Consider the following 25,070-nt stretch of genomic DNA (forward strand, 5'->3'; position numbering starts at 1 on the left):
TGATATTTCTTAGTAGAAAAATAGTTATACAGTTACATATAACATAACTTTTTCCCAGCATTTTGCCTGTGACTATACAGGGCTCGAAATGGGAAGTAAAAAAAAAATATGCCTTGCTGGAAATAAGACCACTTCCCTTTAGAGTGAAGGGTCTAAAAATTGACTGCTTTTCACATGCTGCTATTTTGAGCACCGCTGTTTTAAAATGCCTATGTATGGCCCCAGTTGACTATATGGCAGTGAGCTATGTGACTGTTTTTTCAGGGCAATATAAAAATGCTTGTTTAAGACCGACTATTTTTAAAACAACAAAATAATGGTATGTCATTAATGTCAATATTTATTTTAAAAACACTAAAATCTCAATATTTTAGGGAGAAATGTACAGTGCAAACAGCTCATCAGCAATTACCTCACATGATACAGGTATGTGAAGAGTGGTGACTGGATCAATTCTGCCATCTGGCCTTTTTCCTCCATAAAACCTATTTATAGCTAGATGTAGGCAGAGAATTATGGTATTATATAAATTTATAATATTGCAACAAATACAAGAACTGTTGGAATAATAATATTTCAGTGCCAAATATAAATAAACAGTAAACTAATTCTGTATAACCATAGCTTTTGTGTTATGTTTATCGGGAATTGGGAATTGTATTAACATGCCCACATCCAATGATTGTTGAAGCAAGCCCATCTCAGGTTTAATCTTGTAAACACCAATGACTACTTCCAGGAAAATAAAGTGTATCGGACTATTTATAAAAAGAAAAAAAAATGTGAAAGGTGGCCGAAAAGGTATTGTAGTCTGATGGAACATCTGTATCATCCAGGTCATGTTGAGATGTTGGCAAGATCCGGTCGGATGGCGAGTTTATTAATGGTGGTTTCTCCAGTGATGTTACTTCTAACATCTGAAGTTACTGAGCTGCCTGTTTTGGCTCTCACTTTGTAGCACATTTTCTCTTCCTTGTCCTCTAGTACACTAGGGTCACAGTGTCTTGGTTCACCTTGCAGAACTTAATCAAAATTTTGAATGATGTATTCATCGCCTGGGGGATGGAGAGAGCAGAGACATATCTGTCTTTATCATTGTCAGAACTCAGAATGTTATGTTTATTAAGCCTATGGTAAATCATAAATTGTATCTAGAATAATGGGTGCAGAATTCTGCAATATATAACCTGTGTATCCCACTGTTTATTAGAAACTGGTATACATTTTTATTTACCTGATAATGGGGTGTCCTTGCAAGAACACCTAAATTGTAATAAGTTGTGTCGGAGTCGTACTTTATTCCTTACTTCAAATTGCAAGCTCTCAATCGATCAAATCACATTAATGTACAATTATCTAAAATGTGGTCCATAATTGTTTTATTATATAATACCATCGGAAAGATTTGTACATTCATATTTCAGGGTTAGTAGCAGTCTTTAAATTCCTTGAAAGTCTTTGAATTTGAAAACATTAATTTTAAGTCTTCGAATTGTAATAATCACAAATCATAGCTAAAGCAACGATGATATCTTTTACAGCTGCATGCACTTGATATTTTCCAGTTACAAGGTTTAATCTGTCATGATGCATGTAAAAAAGCTAATTTTTTTGCCATGGACAGCAATGTAAACAAACTGATTTGGTATTTTATAGCATTCTATTGTCTTTGACCGCTATGTAAAAGTCTTTGAAAATAGCAGGTAGAAGTCTTTGAATTTGTTTGGTCTTTAAGGCTATGAACCCTGTATTTTCTTTATGTGCATGCACTCGTATTTCCTGCAAATTATGTTTAAACAGACAGTTTCTACAACATCTTCCTACATGACAAGATTCAAGTAATTATTACAAAATATAGTGTTTTCCCTAGCTTGTTTTAGCATGGTGCAGCACCATGCCTCAATAGTCTAGCACCATCTTGCCTTAATGCCATGCTGCCCTGAAATTAAACAAGCCTTTTTCACTAATTAATTATAAAATTGCCTTTATAAAACACCCAAAAATGTATTATTAATTAATAACATATGCCTTTTATATCTTTTGCCATTCATTTATTAAAACAAACGCATAAATTAGTTTAATGTTTATTTTAATTGTTTATTTTTAATGAAAAAAAAGTGCTTCCAAAAATGGTGAAAATGCCCCAAAAGTGTTTGGTCTACCATGCCTTGCCTCATTTCTAGGGAAATCACTAAAATAGTAAAGTGAGAATACCCCATAACCTATATAAAAATGTCCTTTGTAACTAATCTGATGAGGTTCAGAATCTCCACACTCAAAGTAAGATAACACTGTACAATGTACAATGTACAGTAACCTGCATGGAATGTAGAGATGCAAATGCATAAATATGTGGTAATAATGTTTGGATATGAAAATGTTGCTGTAACTGATACCCATAATCGTCATTGTGTGAACACAATGTTAATAAATGGTTGAGGTCGTGATGTAGCTCAGTGGTATAACATTCGCCCGAGGTGCATTAGATTACAGGATTCATTGGCTTGTATGGATTTGGGGGTTTTCTCATCCTAAGTAAAGTCTCACCCCAAGCAGTGCACCATGACTGGTACAAAGGCTGTGGTATGTGCTATCCTGTCTATGGGATGGTGCATATAAAAGATCCCTTGCTGCTAATAAAAAAAGTTGCCCTTGTAGTGGCGACAGGTTTTTTCTCTCAATATTTGTGTGGTCCTTAACCATATGTTCGACACCATATAACCGTAAATAAAATGTGTCGAGTGCATCGTTAAAACATTTCCTATCTTCCAAAGTAAAATGCTTAAAAAGGATTACTGGGTTTTTTTCAGGAATAACCTGTATAGTGACAGTGGGCTTTCTTTCTCGACCAAGTGTCAAATATATGTAATATGTTTGCAACAAAACTGTAGTTTAAAATGTGCTGAGGTATTGTCACTTAAAGGGATTATAGCGAGTTTGCAACCATTGTAACTTGTCCATCCATCCGTCCATAAACCTTTTGTTTTATATAGGATCATCAAACCTTGCATGCAAGTACAACTTGGGATGGCTGTGTGCTGCGTACCATAACTAGATCACTGTAACCTAAATTTTATGCATTATTGCACATTAAAGGCGCTCGATCACGGATGGTTGACCTAATTACTGACCCAACAAAGTATTATATGACAATATATACATTTGATTTGTACCTAAAAGTACTTTACTGAACCATCTATATAACCAGCATATTCCACTTGTTGATATTTTATAAAAAATAATTGAATTATGTCAAGTCCATAATTCAGAGAAAAATAACAGCTATTTGGAGAGCAGAAGTGTGACGTATTATTTTGATTCATGTGACGGGCATCCCCAGAATAACCACTCTGTCAAAACGATTACCAAGCTAGTGCAAAGAGAACGCTTGACCGTTCTCTGCGATGTAGTATAAATACAAAAAAATAACAAAAATAAGTTATTAAAAATTAATAAAAACATGTACTGAATGAAAATAAGCTTACACATTAATTTACTTTAGTAACAGAAGCATGTTAAATGTTGACAATTCCGACTAGTTAGGCCTTTGCATCTATCTGGTAAATTTATCGTTAGTCGTATGCAAAAAACATTTTAAAAGAATGCTCTAACTAGACTGTTTATATGTGATGTGACTATATATATGACAGCTGTGTATATAGCCTCCACTAACGAGGGCGGGCTATATTCACAGCAAAAATGTATATAGGTGGTAAACAAGTATTTGATTGATCCATATTACCGAACCATCTGGAACAGAAGGAATACATACCAAGTAGTAAGTACTGTACAAACGGTATGTTTTCTGAACAGGGGAGGTGTGTGTGTGTGTGAGAGAATCTATGAATAACGTAATATTGCCCCTACAGTACTAACAAAAAATTAACAATAATAAATAAATAAATAAATAAAAATTACAGATCAAATTATTAGCTGCTGAGGTAGGTGATCTGAAAGATCTGAAAGGTGCAGACCCTAGTTTCAACCCCTGATAATAGACACCAAGTTTTGTTATCTACAAACCTGTAACACATCTGTATAAAGTTACAATTGAGTGAGACACGAGTGTGACTTTGAAATGGTGAAATACCCTCTAAAAAATAGACAAAAACTCGACTCCATAACTGTTACTTCTCAAATGCACGTTCATTTTTAAACCTATGACAAATATATTTTGTGATATTAAAAACACCAGGATGACCAAAAACACTTCGAATGTACGAAAATGGATAATCTAAACAATAAAATGTAAGTAAAGTATGATTTCAGTTATCTAAAATGGCTCCAACAGTGAAAAAATGTCTTAGTGTTTAAAAACTAGGGTATGTCCCTTTAATAATTTTTCACCGATTGCAATTTTCAGGCTCCTTAGATATTTGTTTATTTGGTGTGTTTTTTTACGCTGTACATTAAACCAAATGACCACTCTGCCAATCAGTCAAAATAATTTGCAAACGGTTAACGAAAAACGACTGGCTGGTTGTATGCCACATTTGTAAAACATATTATCCGTTTTTTAACCAAGCACTATAGCGTTGTAACTGTCTAGACTATCTCCTCTGCTAAATTCCATGCACACGCGCCTGATAATAATAATAATAAATGGTGAGTTCATGTTCCTTACTGTTTATTATTTTATTTCAGCATATTCGCAGTTATTTTCGTATGAAATAATATACTCTTCAAAAGAAGAAACGCAAAACCACATTGTCGTAACATTTGGAGAATTGATTTAATTATTGAATGGGGAGTCCGATAATTACCAAATGTTGCAGGATTGTTCACAATTCACTCTAGTCCATTGTGAGTAAGTGATAGGACACACCACCAAGGTCAAGGTCATCTGGAGTCAATACCGGGTGTGGCCTCCGCGTGTGTTGACAACTGCCTGGCACCGCCTGCCCATTGAAGCAACCAGAGTACGGATGACGTCCCGGGGGATGGTGGCCCACTCGACCTGCAAGGCTGCTGCCAGCTCGGGCAGGGTCTGGGGCTGTGGTTGTCGCTGTCGGTCCAACTCGTCCCATAGATGCTCAATTGGGTTCAAATCCGGTGATATCGATGACCAAGGAAGGACATTAATGTTGTTGTTCTGTAGGAAAGCCGTTGTGAGACGTGCTGTGTGAGGCCTGGCGTTGTCATGTTGGAACACTGCGTTGCGTTGGCCATAACTGGAACGATGTGTGGCCGGAGGATCTGGTCAATGTAGCCCTGTGCATTCAGGTTGCCCTGCACGTGGACCAGGTCAGTTCTGCCAGTGTGTGAGATGGCTGCCCACACCATGACACTACCCCAGCCGAATCTGTCCACTTCCTGCACGCAGTTTGCCGCATAATGTTCACCACGACGCCTATACACGCGACATCTTCCATCATGACGTCGGAGCAGAAATCGGGACTCGTCACTGAACCACACCTGTCTCCATCGCAGTTGAGGCCATTGTCGATGAATCTGGCACCACTGCAGTCGGAGTCGACGGTGTTGTGGTGTTAAGATGACATCTCGAACTGGACGTCTGGCACGAATTCCTACCTCACGTAGGCGGTTCCGTACGGTCTGGTCGGATATCCTGCGCAAACCTGGTATTGCTGCGGCTGTGGAGGTGGCAGTAGTCAATCGTTCCCGAAGGTGGCGTACCCGGATGTAGCGGTCCTGCCCGAGGGTAGTGACCCGTGGTCGACCGGATCTAGGGAGGTCACGTGTTGATCCATGTTGCTGGTAACGGTCCCAGTCTGGAGATGGTGCTTGGGGACACATGGAATGCCCTGGCAACGGCCGTTCTGGATTCGCCTGCGTCTAGTCGGCCGATGGCATTGTTTCTCTGCGGTTCACTGAGACGTGGCATGTCCTGGATTGTCAACTGTCAGCCAGATACAGAGGCCAGGCAAGCGAACACCCTGCACTTTTATACTGTCGGTGTTCATGTTGCACGTGCAGACCGCGCACGTGCAGTGGTGACATGGTTTGCACGTGGCTGCGTTTTTGCGAATATTCACATTTTGGAACTTTATTGTACAGTAGCTGCGTTTTATCGAATGTAACCGTGGGAATGTGTTTGGGACATGCAATGACCTTATATTCACAAAGCATGAACTGGTAGGAAACATGAAATTGGAGTTATAACCCATTTGTACCCTTTTGCGTTTCTTTTTTTGAAGAGTATATTTATTTTATTATATAGCCAGCCCTCATTTGCCAAGTCTATACACGGCGGTCGTTTTTATATAAAATTCTAAAATACATTATACGGTTGTCGTATATACATCCTCATCACTACGAGCCTGTTTTGCCGTATTTTTTATGACTTTTCACAAGAAGAATTCCTAATTTAAAAAATTAACCAGGTCATGGAATCATACAATATAACACGGTTTGGTATTCCAAATGAATGTAATTTCCATTTATAATCCATATTTAGAGAATGGCCCACTAAATCCGTGACTGAGTGCCTTTAAAGCAAATCTTTGTTGGGACCATAGCGTCCTTATCAATTCATATAGGATCATCAAACCTTTCATGCAAGTACAACTTGGGTGTTGCGGACCACAACTAAGCACTGCCACATACTTTTTGATGGGCATACCATGTACCTCTCTTGTTAACAACTAAAATTACACCTTGAATAGAGTTTATTGTTTAGGATATCAGTCTCTGTACTGTATATCAAATCTATTTAATATGTCATCTTAGTTGCAAAATCAGGAAAGTCATTTTAATAAATGATTTCTGAAAAACTTCATTCCATGTGCATACCACAATTAGTGAGTATCATAACAATAGTAATCAGACTTATACTTGCATATATTTCATAAATTGACAACTGACAGCACTGGTTGAAAACCTAATGGAAGACCACAGAAACTACTGTTGTGTGGTGTGTGTCATGGGTGAATCACTGGTGGTGGTTTCTTTTAAATACAACACACTATAAAGTCGTAATGTAACATAGTTTTAATGAAAGTGACTTCTATTCCTGAAGGTGGAAATCAAATACTTCCATAGGAAAAAACACAGTAACAAACAAACTTCCAAAATAGGCAAAACAAGACAGTTTATTCTTATTGAAGTGACAAATTATACAATCCACTTATTTACACAATGGGGAAAACAAATGAAAAAAACAGAACACAAACCCAACTAAAAGAGCAATTACATGTGACTAACTTGCTGCTACAGTTAAACGAAGTTTTGGCCAGTATTTTTTTTTTTGCTTCAGGACAGAAGTTTGAAAAAATACACTAACAAAAGTACAAATGCTTAAAGTAGCAATGGGTTCCAGCACAGTAATTGAGTGATGTGCCTAAAATACAACAAATACATGCAGCAAGCCACAATCAATCCATCAGAAATACACAAAGAGATGTGTCACAAAATAGTACTTTTAAAAAAGCAGTTATAGTTTCAATTAACTAGTTAAATATGCATTTTTCGTAAAAATATATAACATTTGAACAATCTACATAAATCTGAAAATTAATTGATAAAATACTGTTCACCGCTCTGCAGTGAAATGACAGGTAAGTCATTTTACGATGTCACCGACTAGAAATCAAATGCTACAATATGGGCTCACTCTGTCAGAACCACTTGCAAATTTGAAAACAGATTATTATTAAAAAAAACCTACACATACAAAAATCAAAAACAATTTACTCAATATAATTTTGCATAAATTCCAATAATTTTTCAAACTGCAAATTTCTCAAAATTGGCAAAAGCATAATTCTTTCCAGTGTTAGCCCTACTACATAGTTAGATTTTAGTAGCACGTTAAACGGATTTTAGCACAAAGTATTTTCATAAATATAAATATATATATGTATAGATATATCATCACAACTGTTTATATGCAAAATTAAGAAATACTTATCCGTAAAAACCCTAAACCTGATAATTTGTTTTGTCCATCTTGTAACAAGTGAATCCAGTAGAACAACAGAACTGAACAAGTGCATCCAGATATATATAAATATATACACATATTCACAAAATTGCATGAATGAATGGGATAATGGAGGTATGCTTTGTCCAAGTTGCTTTTCTCCACAGGTGAATGAACTTTTCAAACATTTCTTGGATGAAATACACTCACCTACAAGTACCCCACTGTTTCAAAAAGACAAAATGACTGAAATGTAGAAAAACATGAAGAAATATTTTAATTTTACTGAATGTGTGAAGACAAATAAAAATTTGTAAATGAAATGCAATACAATCAATGCATTAGGGGCGTTCTCATTATGTGATTAGTCGCACTGACTCGTTGCATGCGATAGAAATTCACTGTGAGATCACCTAAATAGGTGTGACATTAGTCTTCTATGTCAAGTCCTATTTCTCACAAGTATGCAACAATTTGGTGTGACAAATCGCATCATGAGAACTCCGCTTTAGTAAACCAAGTAATATTAAGACAGCTGTATGAACAGTGTATCTAAGTGGAACCAAAACAAATGTGCTGATTAGACTGCTTATCAAATTCGAGATGGGCCAATCTAAGGTTTAAAAAATATTCGCATACGGAGTGTTTCACAAATTATCACATTGGATGGGTGGAGACAATCTTTCATATACTGTAAAATATTTTTTCTTGAGATTATATTCTCACGATTTAATTCACAATCATTTATTTTTTTGAATGCACCGTTCTCCCAATAAAAAACATAAAGTATTGACTTCCAAGTTCAATTATTTCAAACATTATGAAGACGATAATTGTTTACAATTTAATACTGTATAAAGGTATACACTTTTTTTTTGGTAATCTTCAAAATTTGTATAAAAAAACTAACCTTGAAAACAAAACGAAATTTGAAGGTGCAATGCTAGCTCAAGTTTTAAGTAAACAATAATTAATGCTATAAAAATACTAATCAATACAGTGTGTGGTTGGCCAACAACCAATACCTTTAGTGTGAAGACAAACATATACTATGATATTCATGTACAAGCCCAGGCCGGATTTGTTCATTTCCACATGTACTGTGATAATGCATGTTTACGTCTGTCCTTTAACACATGTGTTGCTTTTATCTGATGAACCGATATACAACACTATTAAAGAAAATCATACAAACTTTTTAACGTTAAATTTGTTTATTATTATCATGTATGTACTCGTACATTTTAACGTTGCATTACTACTACCAGCCTTGTACAGTGGAAACTAACAATGTCTGATTGAATGAGACTACATCCTTATTTTTTTGTCAAATTTTAGACAGCCTAAATTTATTCTCACAATTTTATTCAAATGCAAAAATAAATTCCACGTGAAAAAAAAAGAGTTTTTTTTTTTACAGTATACTCACTACCCACAAAATAAAGTCTTATTTATACCAACTATGATCAGAAAACAAAAGCAACAGACCCATTAGGCATAAAATAATCTCAGGGCCTCCTGCCACCCATTGTGATCATTTGAAACAACCCTAAATAAGTTATGAGTTGGTTTGTTTTTATCCTTTTCATATAATTAATGTTTTAAATATATGAAACAAATAATCAAGGCTGGCATGTTAGTCCTGACATCACTTGAAACAATAGAACATTTTAGAGGCAAAAGTGCATGTATTATTTCAGTGGTTAAATCTTGTCAAAACAAACAGCAAAATTATCTACTTCGATACTACAATGAGTAGTATGATCGCAACTCTTAAATGTTAAAACATAAAAATGTTAAATTTTATTTCAACAATTGTGGAGTTGGTTAGGGACAGTTCACAATTATCAACATTGTCACAAGCATATACAAAGCATACTCTTAAATTTAAACCCCCTCCCCACCAATGATCCCTCACACTTGAAAAGTATTCACTAAAAAGGTTGTTTTCAACATTTTTGGGGGGTTAAAAAGTGTATGACGTCATTAACCCTTGCATACAATTTGTAAGTTTGTGGAAATGTTAACTATGAATGGCTTTTAACATTTTACACAAATTGAACAGAATACATATTATAAAATGAACACTTAACTTGTGACAATGTTCAAGGCAAACAGTCCAGTTATTACTTCAATTCCTAACATCATCTGCATATTATTTTAAAGCAGAAAGTAACATTTAATTGAAAAATATATTGCACAAATGTAAGTTAATAGTAATTTGTTGAATGGTACTTGAAAAGCCAAACATGTTTTTTTTTAGTTTAAAATATTTAATGTTTTTAGGGAATATCCTAATAATTTTTATTCTTAGGTGGGGGTTAGTTAACAGCTAATAATTTGATGAGTTAACAATATAAGAGATTGTGATTAATTTCTATAACGTTTTCTATTTATGCTAGGGGCTATTCCACAATTACTGATACATAATACAAAAGCTGACCATTCTTGTACCCCTCAACCATATCCCGTTTTATAACACTAAGATTACTTTCCCTCTAAAATTACCTGACAATCAACACCCCCTTCCAGCTTTCTTTTACCATTTGTTTCTTTAATAAATAAAAAAATACATCTCTAACATTTAAAAGTCTGACTGCATAAATGACCAATGGTCAAAAACACCCTCCCCACCATTGTAACATTTTATAATACATCTTACAACCCCCTCCCTTAGAACATTATATAATTGTTAAATAGCCCCCACCCATCCTGGTTAGGTTATACTCCATAAGTGTTATAAGTTAACTCTCAATCAAACCATTTAACTTTGATCAATATCATTAAAAACAAACATTCAGTGCTTTCAAAAACACAAGCAACTCGCCATAATATGTATTTTAACAACCAGACACACTGTCTGCATTTGACCAAGATAAGCGAGTATAGTGAAACAATTGCAGAATACAGTTAATGCTAAATAATAAAACCATTTAAGGGACTGCAGCTTCAAGTTAAATCCCACATTCACAAGACCCCAAATCAATGGGAAGATCTGCACATTTAAATACGCTCTAATACAGTCCTTAAAGTATTAGCACCTGTAATACCGATGTGCAGTTAACAGAATCTTTACCTGAGAGATGTTCATTGCATTTTATTATAAGAATTCATCTTGACTTTTTCGTACACATCTGGCAACCTTCTTCTTAAATACTTCTGGCTCTTCACGCCAGTCTTTCTGTTAGAAAGGAAAAACAATTTGTATGCGAATATATAAAAAAAATGTTTTTACATATATCACTGGCATAGGAAGCAAGGGGCATGTGCATCCACCCTTTTAGCAGCAGCGATGGTTTTTGTATATTTATATCCATCTATCTATCTATATCTATATCTATATCTATCTATCTATCTATATATATATCTATATATATCTATATCTGTGTGTGTGTGTGTGTGTGTGTGTGTGCTCCCACACTTTTGGGCACTTTCCTATGCCTGTGATATATGTAGGTCAGAATCTTGTTATTGAACCCATTAACGTATATGTAATGACCGATTTAAATACAAAATGTTGTGTACTTAAGTAGATCACTGTAGACTGCCACATCTATCCAGTATTTGGAATATTTGTAGCAAATTTACTTGACTGTGGACTTTTTAAAAGAAATTTAAATCTAAATTAGCCATTAAAGCTGCACACCCTAGTTCCATCCAGCGAAAATAAATTATAATTAGGTTAATCTACAAATCTGTAACACACTTAGATCACGTTTTTATCAAATGGAGTGAAAAAGCAGATTTTATATCGATAAATACCATGGGAATCCCCATGTCCCAATTGCTTGAAATAATTGTGAAAGTTTGTATTCTGTCACCGGTAGATGTCGCTCGAAGCACAACAATGCCTACGTCACGACAAATTTCACAGACTTGGGGTGCGTTCTTTTCACCTCTCCTGGACATGTTCCAACTGTTCTGTCCTGGTTGTATCCCCTCTCCAGATATCGTAGGACTTAGCAAAATTATTGTTTTTAAGGGTTTGTAACGTTTTGTATTGAGATACTTACTTGTCTGAACTTTATTGTTACCGAAAATGTTCACGAACTGAAGAAAAATCTCACAAATGAACAACAACAAATCGGATGTTGTTTGCGCGAACCGTGCACGAGAAAACAAACCAAACCAAAATGATAACGGTCACGTGGTATACCAACGTCTGTGACATTGAAATGGAAATATCCCGTCTAAAAATAGATTAGACCTTGTCTGCTCAATGGGTTTTTCTCAAACGTGCGTCCGTTTTTCAGAAATACGAAAAATGCATTTTGTGGTATTACAAACACCAGGATTACCAAAAAACACTTCAGGTGAATGGAAATGTATATTCTAAATAATAAACGGTAAGTAAAGTGCAATTTTATTTGTGAAAAAATGGGTTTAATAGCAAAAAACAACACTGTAATGGTTAACAACTAGCTGTAACTAGGGTGTGTCCCTTTAATTAATAACAGTTAAATTAATAATTATTTAATAATACTGCTATGAAAACATAATAGAAAAAAGCGATTGTCAATAAACAACAAACAAAATGATGAACTATAACTTATAGATAATGACAGGACCACAAGTCACCATTATTAGGCTTTCGTACACAATCAATTTTAGATGTTTTATCACTTCAAATCCAATTTTTATAGATCCAATTGATGAAATTACATTTTTTGTTACTAAAAAATGATGAAGCAAAACTGATCTCAATTATTAAATCATAATAATTTACATGGGAGATAACCGAAGCATGAATGTAAAATATAAAAATATGATTTCTCTATTTTCAGGAACAAAAAATTAGATTTTTCACAGAATATCACTCCCACGGTTTCTGTAGATCTATATTATGTATATAATAGAAATGCTTTATAAAAGAAAAATGTTAAGTTTCTGCAGTGATATTTTAAGCAGCACTCACAGCAGCGTCGACATTTGCCGGAGATTCGTCGTTTGGGTCGGCCAGCATGGATATGACGCTGATGAGGATCGTCTCGACGGTGTGGACCGGCAGCCAGCGCTCAGACGCCTGCTCGTAGCCATACTTGTCATCGCCAGGCTCGTGAAGGATAGAAATGCACACGTTGCCTTCCTTGTCAACTGGTCAAACAAACAAGTTGCAGTATTACAAAGAAAGAAGAGTATTAGGGTCATTCCGTGCCAGTTCAACCAAAGGTTCCAGGGTCACCATCTCCAAATTTTATAAAATTTCACCCATGTATATTTCCATATGTACAGGCTGACTCGGCCCTGGCCTAGGGCAACAGATTTTAGGACAAAATCTTGCAAAAAAAGAAGTATTTGTAAAACAAATCTTTGTTTTTTGGTACAAAAAGGTTGGTACGATGTATTACTATAAGCTGACTCAGACAAGATAGATATATTGAGATAATCATTATGTCGGTCTCATGCAACAGTCAATCACAGGCATTTATTTTGATGAACCAATCAAAACTATTTTGATAAAGATTTCAAGATAGCTGAAAATGTATAAAGGTTTTAAAAATAAAAATCACCTAATATGGAACAATATTGTTCTGTTGTTTTATTCCTGTCTTTCTCTACTGAATCGATTACATGGACATCACTAACTGATAAATGTAGTTTCACTTTTATAAAGACAGTGTTAATATTATTTAACACACACGATAGATAATTGCTTTAGCTGGAAATTGTCAATACGATAAAAATTAAATACATTTGTTTTCATTTCCCAAATAAAATATAACTTTATCAAACAATTAAATGGACACTGGTATGAGACTTAACAGAGGCTGTTAAAAATACTGGTTTAATAATGCAATGGTGCGGTTTTGAAACCTAGAATGAACAACAAATTTTCATTAGTATCACATTTCCGTACATGCCAATATTTTATTGCATTTTCTTGGACATTTATTGTTGATTCTGTGTATTGGCTGACCCCTCTTCTCATGATGGTATTTAGTGACTAGAAACGCTGACTAATACACAGTGATAAATGGTAACCAGGTAATTCTCATCTGTTTAAAAGAACATATGTTCCATGTTCAAGGAAAATTACCAGTCATTTTAGTATTAAGCAAATATGTAAACAAGTACTTACTGTTAGGATGCCAAATCTCTGAAATAAATTTCATTTTTGGTGGACGGTTTGGATATTCCTTTGGGAAGATAAGATGAGCCTTGAAATATCCACCTTCACTGAAATATAAAAATACATACATTTAAAAAGTATCTATAGAACCTTACATCTACGGATGTTCATGAAATATACACACACACACGTATATTAAATTTGTATAAAAAAATTATCATTAATCGGGGGGGGGGGGGGGGGGGGGGGGGGGGGGGGGGGGGCGGCGGCGTTCCACTTATTTTTAAAAACAGGTATTGAATTGAGACGAACATCCAAACAGGGTTTAGACTGACGCTCATAAAATATTAGCAATTTGACGAATTCCCTATGAACATATGTTGCCAAATTCAAGTTTCATTTAGCCAAACAGGAAAAATGGCGGTACATCTATAAACAAACTGTTTTCGAAATAGCTTTTTGGTGAATTAGTAATGAAATATATTCGCCAATTCCAACTTGAATTCACATTTGGCGAGCGACAGCTTAAACATTGTCCAAAGGTCAATTATAAACCACATTTTAATGAGACTACAAAGGAAAGAAAAGGAAGAAAGTTTGTTTTGTTTAACAACACCACTAGAGCACATTGATTTATTTATTATTGGCTATTGGATGTCAAAAACTGAGACTACATGCAAAAATAAGAAAAAAGACTACATGCAAATTTTGTTTAAACAAAATTAAACATCTGTTGCAAATGTAAATGTCCCTGCTGAAAAAATAACATTTTAATTGCCATCTTTACTTTAAAGCAAGACACCAAAACTGTGAAAACTCTAAAAAAAATATTTAATCTATAATCAATGGGTGATTAAAACATTTATTAAGCTGGCATTGTACTTGAGTTTACTTATGATTTGTTATTTTCTATTAATTATACTTACTGTCTGAACCAAAATGTTAACTACAAAAAAATTGCTCTCCTACCTTTATTTTTTATTAGATTTTACTCACATTTTGTCCTGACAGAAATCTAGGAATAACCATTGCAATGACACAGATTCCACATACTAGATGATAACCATGTCACCAATATCGACTTCGCTGAGATCGCATAGGGCAAAATGCATGTAATTTTGTGCCAGCTGCCATTTTGACTTTTTATGGAATATTCTCCAAGAGGGGTGAAAGGATAGGACTTAATCTAGCAACATCATAACATGTTATGATATAAAATCAAATGTAATGATGTGTCATTAATTTGTTAAATTATTTTTTGTTTGTTTAAATATACCACTAAAGATGATTGATTTTATATTAATTATGTCACATACTTTGTAGGCTTTCACCCCTCTTGAAAAGTATTCCATAAACAAGCAAAATGGCAGAGAGCAGAAAACTGTCGATACTGGCGACATCGTTACAGTATCAATCACCTATGTTGCTGTAAAAAAGCTATGGCAAAAATTATCTGTTTACCGTTTTTGGGTATCTACTTTATTATATGTACCAAATTGCTGTTGCAAGATGATCTAAACTTCAAAGGCTACATACTACTATTATTTCCCAGAAACCTTAAAAATACTTACAAAGGAGTCTCCTTTGGCCCATACACCAAAACCTCCCATTTGTAAATATCATCGTCATCAATTGGGCCAGCAGAAAACCCTTCTACTCCATTCTTGTTCAATTCTGAAAACACATTACTACATATAAATGTTGAACAATAAAAACAATTTTTTAAAAACTAAACAAAGCATTCTTTAAATTTGTTCCAGTATGTTAGTAATACTTTATATGATACAAGATCAAATAATTTAAAAAAAACTAAGTTCATGTATCTAAAATTATATGCAGAATCAATGAAAAAAGAAGAGAATATCGCTTTTTAAAAAGAACAAAAAACATACACAACTAATTAAGGCATTATCATTAATTGATGGGTAAATTTTGTTCATTGCACCAACTTGACATTTATATTATATCACTTTTCATCAGCAAAAAGGGATACTTTATATATACTCTCTGATTAAATTGCTACACTTAATGTCTAAAATGCATAATTGACTATTATTATCCAAAGACCATAGCAGAGCCTGAACTAAAGAATTTGTTTTTACCTGCCACAAAATACTCACATATTTAAACCCGTAACATATGCAGCAAATAAACAAAATTAAAAACCAAAAATTATCCCTTTAGCCAATGGCAATAATTTTTATCCAGAAGCAAAAACCTGTCATCAGTAATGCCCCAACCTATTGTAATTCATATCGCACTACAGAAATTGCCATCAGTGCCGTTAAGTTTGAGGCCTGCCATGGTATGAAACGACATTAAGGGTTTACTCTGTTATTTACTACTACTTCACCAAAGTGTGCAATTTGTAATTCTGCCACCATTTTATACATTTTGTTTGTGAATCTGTTTTCACACATTTATAATTAGTTTCGTAAAGACCACAACCTGTCACACATTATAAAAGGGCCTACAGATGGATGAAATTATTATTTATATAAAAAAATATAAACATTTATCAGTCAATTGGGTTGTGGTCTTTGCAAAACTAGTTGAACACCCCCAGTGTTCTTGCTGTTCCATTTAAGCAGGACGGCCCGCCCCGCTATTGCATTTTGCCGCCCTCCATTTTACACTCTCTGCCCTCCTTTATTTTTCTGTGCCCCTCTTTATTTTCCAGCACCTATCTCCGCTATTTCCAAATGCACACTTTTTTCCACATGTTACCCCCCCCCCCCCCCCCCCCCCCCAACCAACGATCAGTATGCGCACTGGACATCAAAGGAAACAAGCCTTGTTGTGTACGAAAAAGCAATTGATGAAATATTTACAACAGTTAAAGTACAACGTAATTTAACAGTATTTTTAACAGCCTCTATTTTGTCCCATACCTGTATCCATTTGTATGTTTAATACATACAATAAAAGTTATATTTTATTTGAGCAATAAAAACATTTTAATTTTTTTATGGATTCGACAATCTCCGACTGAAAACCCCACTTATTTGGCGCAAAATTTGTCATGTGATCAGAACGGTCACTCTATCTTTTGTTTCCACTAACTGTCGTCAGATATTTTGTCCTCAGTTACAGATATAATTGATTGTAACTGACGATTTTTACTTTGTCATTTCTGTCATTCTGTTTATTCAGCAGTTCTTATAACATATTATAAACTTTTAATTTTGTGGGATATCACCGTCTATAAAAACAAAGGAAGTGTTTAATGTTTATCATTAAAATAATTTATTTTGGGTGCCAAATATATACACCGTCTGTACAAAAACAAAACTACTTTTTATCAGCTGGCGATAATATTTTATCACAGTGATCGATTCATTTGATGAAGATAACAAAAAATGTATCTGACATTAGGGGATCACTTTACAAACATCTTTATTGTTTTTCGTATGTCTTGAAATCTTTATTAAAAATAATAATATTAATACTTTGATCGGTTCAGCAAAACCGGAACTGCCTGTGAATGTTAGATGGATAACATCTCCAGTTCAATTAAAAGACGAGTCTGCTTGTATATCGTGTAAACTTTTTTTGCAGACAAAATAAGAAGTATATTTTTCCAGAAAGTCGAGCAACACACAACAATATGGTAACCATCCCCCTTTTTTGTTTTTTTTTAAGGGTGTGGGGCCACGCGGCCACCTTCCTTTAATTTTCCACCCAGTGAGAACACTGCACCCCCATCTTACCGTAGTACAGAATTATTTAAAAGTAATACTTCAAAAAGTGCTTAATAAAACAGTTATGTTGTATAAATTATACAGATATTAGTAACAATATAAGATTATGAAAATGAGTCTTGGTTGTTATTTAGTTTTTGTGTGGTTTTTTATATAAAGATACTCTTTAAAACTCTGAAATTCTTAAGTTATAGTGAATACTAATAATTAGCATAACAAGTGTGTTTAAAAGTGTGGGAAATACAGATAACAACCGAAAGGCGTACAAGTCCAGTGTTTAGAACGTTGCCATGCATTTCTGCTAAAATTGGCTGCATGAATCAGCTTGGTAAAAAAAACTACACAGTCGGATTTTTTTCCCTTTAATTCAAAGTGAATTTTTTTTCAAAATAAGTATTTCTTGGTCTCCATCAGCTCGAAATAGATCAGAATACACGATTAGGGTGGGAAAACGTGATGTTAGTTATTTTGACCACAATCCCGTACCGAGCAAAACTGCTCGGAACGGTTAGAAACAGCTAATGGCGTAATGCATCTGCAGGATTAAGTTTGACATTTGCAGTCAAAGTTAATCTTGGTAACTACTACAGACATAAAACAATTTGTAGTGTATCTCAGATTATGCACTGCTTCATTGGTGAGAGACATTTTATTAAGTATTTTAGTGTTCACATAGAAATTGGTCTTTGAATGCTTAGGTGTGCCGATACACTGGACAACAATGTAGCGGACCAAATACGGTTTCCAGACGGTTTGTCCTCTAGACTTTTCGTCCACAGACATACAATTCATCCACCCACCTCGAACAATTTGTCCACTCGATTACAACATTTAGACCAATAAATCTAAAATGTTATTTGTTAGCCATTAAAATGGTCAATTATTTTCGTTTTGTGGTATACTACTTGTATATGAAACAAACAAAATTTTAGTGGCACTATCAACTTGTTATTGTCTGTGTGTGTCCATTATAGTACTTCATCGATATGTTGTTATTCAAATCGCTCTTCAATTACGCTTATAATTCTGATATACTATTTAGAAAACAAAGCTAGTACCGTATTTGACCGGAAATAAGCCCAGGGGGCCAAGACAACTCATTGTGAGCTTGGCATGGGGTGGGCTTATTCCCAGACAAGGGGCCAGTTTTGTTGGAATTTTTTTTAATAATAATAATTAAAATAAATAACAATATTTAAATGAACTAGGAAAAAAAACAAAAAACGTTCAGTAGCACATCTATTAATTAGTGTTCCATTTGTTATTAATAAATAATAATTGTTTATTAATTAAATAGGTTTTTTTTTTACTAGTATCTAATTATCAGAAACACACCTTCTATGTTACAATTACTTACCAGTGCTGTTTATTTACATCCAAAATTTAATGCTGAGAAGACTTAAAACAACAGCAATTAACAACAAACTCAATAGCCTATACACACGTTGCTGACACGGGCAGCTAGCTTACACTGCAAAGAATTGTCAATCTACGGTCATTGTTCTTAGCCAATCAGAATACGGTATTTGCTTAATTAGCATTAACTGCGGACCCAGTGTGGTGGTAAAAATAGACACTGGTTTTTAGTTCATACTTGGCTTGGATACTTCAGAGAAATACTGCAGGCATGAAATTGAAAACAATGTTACACACTGTTATTGTTAGACTGCTAAATCTCACTGGTGGTAAAATATTGTGTTACATTTGTGTTTAATTATCTGCAGGAGGTATGACCTTTTAAATGAACTATGAGCAAACTTGCAATTTCATGTTATTTATAAGGTGACGAAGTTGGGGGTGGGCTTATTTATGAATGAGGGCCTAATTTCTTAAATGCTATCAAAACGGAGGTGGGCTTATTCAAAGACATGGGCTTATTTCCGGTCAAATACGGTAACTAAATTAAATTTTCATCATTTATGTCAAAATACCATAACATGACGTCATTTGAGGTAACCAACCAATAAACAACGATAGTATATCCATTCCGCTACCAGGTTCCAGCTACGTTCTAAATTATAGTGGACGAATTGTCCAAGAAAAATTTTTGGTTCAACAGTGGACGATTTTTTAGTGGATGAATCATCTGTGGACGAAACATCCAGAGGATGAATCATCAGCATCCCCCAAATACTATGAAATGCCCCATATATACCGTATAACCGAAAAAATTTGTTGTCTTAATTTTTCGTGGTTTGGGGTATAAAAACATTTCATGGTTTATTTTCGTCATTTGCCAAATCTAAATTTAAAGTGATTTTATTTTCGAGTTTTAGCAAGTCTAGTTGCGAGAATACTTGCTATTGTTTATTAAAGTTTCACCTCTGCTGCCAGTTGTTCGATACCACCGACGTGTAAAGTTAAACAATAGAACAGTCACCTGTAGCCTAATTGGCCACTGTGATACCCGGTATGCTATTCGACAGACAACTGATCACAGTCTTTGATTTTGTGTAAAGCCAATTACGACATATGTGTGAACAAACCACTTCAGGATGCCATGAAGTTTGAGTTTACCACATGGTATTCAAAGCAGGTTTCCCTGGCTATGAAAGACGGCGAAGTTGTAACAGACATCAACATCGAAATGCGTACTTCGGCGATAAAACCAATTCATGCAAGGTGGATTATGAAAGTTATGGCAGAATTAAAAATACGCCAGGAAATGTTGAAATCTGCATTCATCCACCCCATAATCACTGATGAAGTGCGGGCAGACATTGACAAAAACAATATACGAAATTTAAAAATATTTCATTATATTCTACAAACAGTGAGATTCACGCAATAACTTTTTTTAAATTCTAATTTGTTGTCTTGACTATACTATTCTCTTGTTGTATCCGGGGGACTGCACATGACAGGAAATAAAATGTTCCGGTAAATTGTAAGTGTGTTATGGTTTTCACAATAAATATTTTTGATAGAATTTGTTGATTTTTTCAAATATTTTCAAGGATTTACATTTTCGATGCTGTCTACTTACCCTGGAAACCCCCGAAAATAAAAATCCTCGAAAATTTTCGGTTATATGGTATATATAACCATGAACAAAAACTTTACAAAGCTTTGGTTTATTTCCAATTAAAACATACCAAGAATATAAAGCAACCATGTCACTATTATTAACTCTGACTTAATTCCCCATAGCTGTTGCCCATTGCAGTAAAAATAAGAGTTGAATGGATGGAATAAACAATCAGCTGGTATGTGACGTCACCAAACAAAGCACAAACAGGGTTACAGGGGTGCAAGAAACTGTGTTATAAACGTAGCCATAGTACACACTGCTAAAATATGTAGTTTTTCGTACCCATCAACTGCTTTCCAAGCAAAAGTGTGGATCTACAAGAATCCTGGGCCATGGCCCTAAATTAAAGTGAAAAAAACAACAAATGAAGTCAATCAAAAAGGTACTAGTTAACTGCAGTCAATTGCGCATGCGTTTGGTGGAACCTATGGAAGATAACTCTAAACGATTTTATCATTCGGAAGCCGAAGTGGCACTTACGAATCATCACGATAATCGGAAATCATCGAGATGCACTCGGACCTCTTCGGCCAATTCCACGAATCAAACCTTGTTGATGTACATTATATAATTTTTTATACGTATATTATAGCTTAGCTTAGTAGCTGGTTTAACCGTATATTATATATTTGATTTTACTTTAAAGTAAAATAATAAAAATAATTAACATCATACAATCGAAATTATATATAATAATATGTTGGATAATCCATTAATTCTTCGTCCATGGCAGAGGTGCTCCGATTCGGGGAAGTCTTCGGCAGATACTCGGAAAAGTCGTAATCGACCGAAATATTCCGTAGAAGGTGCCAAGGGAAGTAATTCGTAACAAAATGGCAGATGGGCAAGATTGGAGAACGCCAAATTTTCGGCAAAAAGTTGTAGGACAGATGTAAGTTAATATAACAACGATATATGCATTTACTAGAAATGGGTTCCAAGTAATAACCAAAGTATGCAAGAGCCCTCCCCTGTTTCCCCTAAATATATCTTTATAAAAACCCATTTTATCCTGGCGTCATGTGTTTTCGATGGAGCCCGTCGATCTCGCCCAACGTCTATCTCGCCCAGTCAAAAGGAAAGGATAAACAATGCTTAAAATTTTTATATGACTAAAATTAATTAATGTATACTGTATAGACTTATTCTCATTTAGTGTACTCAATATTCGTGCGTCATGTCATTTCAACAGGAAATGATGATATTTAGCGTGCTCACGCGCTGCGCGAGATTTGCATCTGTCAAAATAAAAGATAAATTCCATTAATTATATATATTTTTTTTAATTCGTTCAATATGTAAATTTTATCAAAACAATATATTTTTTAAATGCAATAATAAATGAAAACTGTTTTAATATATGTGGACCGAAACCATTTTACAATTATTATTATGACTTAATTCCAATAAAAAAAAAATTCAGCTTGAAACAAGTATCCAGTCAACAACGTCATGCACACATTAATTGATTTTAATAATATATACATGTTAAACATTATTAATACAATCTAGTTACATCATAACTAGCCCGAGTACTCTGACTGTAAGAGAGCTAGACGGACATTTGGACATAAACACGCTCTCATTACAGTCAGAGACCAACCTATGTCTTTTTTTGGCAATTCCTGACTACCAGACGGTAGGCAACGAGTCCCGCTCTAATACCACAACAATCCTATGTTTGACGTCAAATACCTTTACATCAATCATTTTCGAGTTAAGTGATACAGAAAAATCCACATATTAATCACTAATACACTTACTACAGAAAGAAACCCGACAGCACCCACATTCAGCTACGCTTCGTGACACTCCGTCGCAACAATTGCAAAGCTCGGCGATCTATTTCGAGACGTAGACCACGTGATCGCGCACTGGGCGATTCCGCCTTGTGCAGCAGTTATAGGGGCCGTCTCATATCAAGTGAAGTTACAACATGGAAGAGTTGGCTAATGCCGTTTTGGATGAATTTGGATTTCATTACGTCATTAAACCAAAACAATTACACATTATTGATTCCATTTTGAATTTGAAGGATACATTTGGGTGTTATCGACAGGATACGGCAAAAGTATGTGCTACGTACTGCCTCCTCTTATGAAAGATAAAGTAAGTAGTAATTTAATTTGATTATTTTATGTTTTATGAATTAGTCATTAGTACAGTAGTAGAGTGTGTGTGTTGTTTTTGTTTTTTTTTCAACAATTACGTAACGCTCTTGAGGGGATGGGGTATCATAAGATGTATTCCGAGGCGTTAAGGGGAAGGATGGCAATGCTTGTTACTGCAAAATCAAAATTGAATCGGTGCATAGCTCATTCGATCTTTAAAACTTATCTTATAGTTGTTTTGCTATTCAGATCAAACTAAAAAATATTGAAATTTGTTTTGTTCAACGACACCACTAGAGCACATTGATTAATTAATCACTAGCTATTGGATGTCAAACATTTGGTAACTCTGATATGAGTATTGGAGAAGAAACCCGCTACATTAGCAATGGATCTTTTATATGTACTTTCCCACAGGCCACTGACCAGTTCTGGTGCATTAGTTGGAACGACAAAGAAATCAATTGGTTGAATGGATCCATCGAGGTTGTTCGATCCTGCGACGCGAACACTCAAACGACTGAGCTGAAACCCACTCCCTAAGAAATATGCGGAAATGACTCAAATGTGAAACTGTGGTGTAATATCTCATTAAAAAGCAAAAAGAAAAATAAAGAAGAAAAAGGCGGTAGGATACTAGTAAATTAAGTAATAAAAATAGTTCAAATTTTGTTTTGGGTTGGTTGTAAGTATTCTGTTTTGCTTAATAACTAATTTCATATGAACGATCGTTTTATCCAAGCAAATGTAAATCACATATATGTATGGTAGTTAATAATTATTGACAATGAATTAACCTACGTAGAACACAGCCCAATTGTTTTCAACAACTGAACAAAGACCGATTCTGTAACACAATACTCAATGATCAGTTGTAGACAGGAGTTCCGTCATAGTAGACAAGCTGACGCCTAGGGACCGATGGCGATGAGTTTCGCCGTATGCATGTATGGCCACAAATGACTGCCAGGTCCGATGTCGGGAATTAACCTGCTTATATCAGTTTGATGTTCGAGTACACTACCACGATTTCTGATCAGGGCCACAAACTGTACTCAGAACGAGAGGGTGTGTGGGAGTTTTAAAAAAAGGTTTAGAACTTTTTTCAGCGTAGAATGTAGCCACAATTAATGAGATTACCCATCGATACGCATTGGCAGTTAACAGTACGACAATGATATTTGTCGCTGATTTACAAGTTCTTTTTTGACTGACGATTTGTTTATGAAAATAATAACCGCTTGATATGAGACGGCCCCTGTAACTGCTGCACAAGGCGGAATCGCCCAGTGCGCGATCACGTGGTCTACGTCTCGAAATAGATCGCCGAGCTTTGCAATTGTTGCGACGGAGTGTCACGAAGCGTAGCTGAATGTGGGTGCTGTCGGGTTTCTTTCTGTAGTAAGTGTATTTGTGATTAATATGTGGATTTTTTTGTATCACTTAACTCGAAAATGATTGATGTAAAGGTATTTGACGTCAAACATAGGATTGTTGTGGTATTAGAGCGGGACTCGTTGCCTACCGTCTGGTAGTCAGGAATTGCCAAAAAAAGACATAGGTTGGTCTCTGACTGTAATGAGAGCGTGTTTATGTCCAAATGTCCGTCTAGCTCTCTTACAGTCAGAGTACTCGGGCTACATCATAACCAGCTTCTACACAGAAGAAAAACATGTCGGAGATCTCGCCCAATCTCGCCAAGGTGTAAACATAAACTAACACAATCATCAATGAAAAACATTTTAAAACCCCCCCACACCAACATGCACTGAATAAGAATAAGTCTATACATTAATTAATTTTAATAATATAAACATTCTAAACAGTGCCAATCCTTTATAAAATGTACAGTGATTTCGCCCAGTAGGAAATAGGATTTACGGCTATCTCGCCACGGGCGAGATAGACATTGGGCGAGATCGACGTACTTTGTTTTCGATAGATTCATAGAACGGCTTGCGGTGAACTCGTATGAAAAACTTACTCGTATGGGGGAAAATGCAGTGAACTCATATGGAAATCCACAAGTGAACTCGTATGGAAGACAAACTCGTATGGGGGAAAAGGCAGTGAACTCGTATGGAAATTACAAACTGATAAATATTATATCCAATACTGTAGTGTATTATGTATAGCAACTTGTATGTAGTTTTCATGCAGAGTTCGACAAATCCGCTAGCCCAACATCTGTGGCTAGTGATTTTTAAGTTTGGGCTAGTGAGAAACGCAAAACATGCATGCATTGTTTACGGTTTCTGTCGCAGGAAATAAGTCT

At 35.0% G+C, this 25,070-nt stretch overlaps 2 protein-coding genes across 3 annotated transcripts in view; one reads left to right on the forward strand and one right to left on the reverse strand.

The window, feature by feature from the left end:
- Positions 1-7,034: 7,034 nt before the first annotated feature.
- On the reverse strand, positions 7,035-21,122 carry LOC121367808 (probable ubiquitin-conjugating enzyme E2 7). Of its 2 annotated transcripts, none has more exons than XM_041492184.1 (6): positions 20,967-21,122; positions 15,524-15,626; positions 13,962-14,059; positions 12,798-12,976; positions 10,959-11,063; positions 7,035-8,128 (listed from the first exon to the last, which is right to left on the reverse strand). In XM_041492184.1, exons 1-5 carry the CDS (start codon positions 21,016-21,018, stop codon positions 10,983-10,985), a joined length of 513 nt encoding a protein of 170 aa, XP_041348118.1. In that variant the 5' UTR covers positions 21,019-21,122; the 3' UTR covers positions 7,035-8,128; positions 10,959-10,982. The 2 variants fall into 2 exon arrangements, with proteins under 2 accessions (XP_041348118.1, XP_041348119.1); XM_041492185.1 differs by lacking the exon at positions 20,967-21,122 and adding an exon at positions 20,749-20,767.
- Positions 21,123-21,426: 304 nt separating this feature from the next.
- The window catches only part of LOC121367806 (mediator of RNA polymerase II transcription subunit 15-like), a 64,179-nt gene continuing 60,535 nt past the window's right edge, over positions 21,427-25,070 (forward strand). Inside the window, exon 1 of the mRNA XM_041492182.1 lies at positions 21,427-21,576. Coding sequence (XP_041348116.1) covers positions 21,518-21,576 — 59 coding nt within the window. The 5' untranslated portion in view covers positions 21,427-21,517. The remainder of the gene's footprint in view (positions 21,577-25,070) is intronic.

Source organism: Gigantopelta aegis, chromosome 3 (genome assembly GCF_016097555.1).
Source record: "Gigantopelta aegis isolate Gae_Host chromosome 3, Gae_host_genome, whole genome shotgun sequence".
NCBI classification, from domain to species: Eukaryota; Metazoa; Mollusca; class Gastropoda; order Neomphalida; family Peltospiridae; genus Gigantopelta; species Gigantopelta aegis.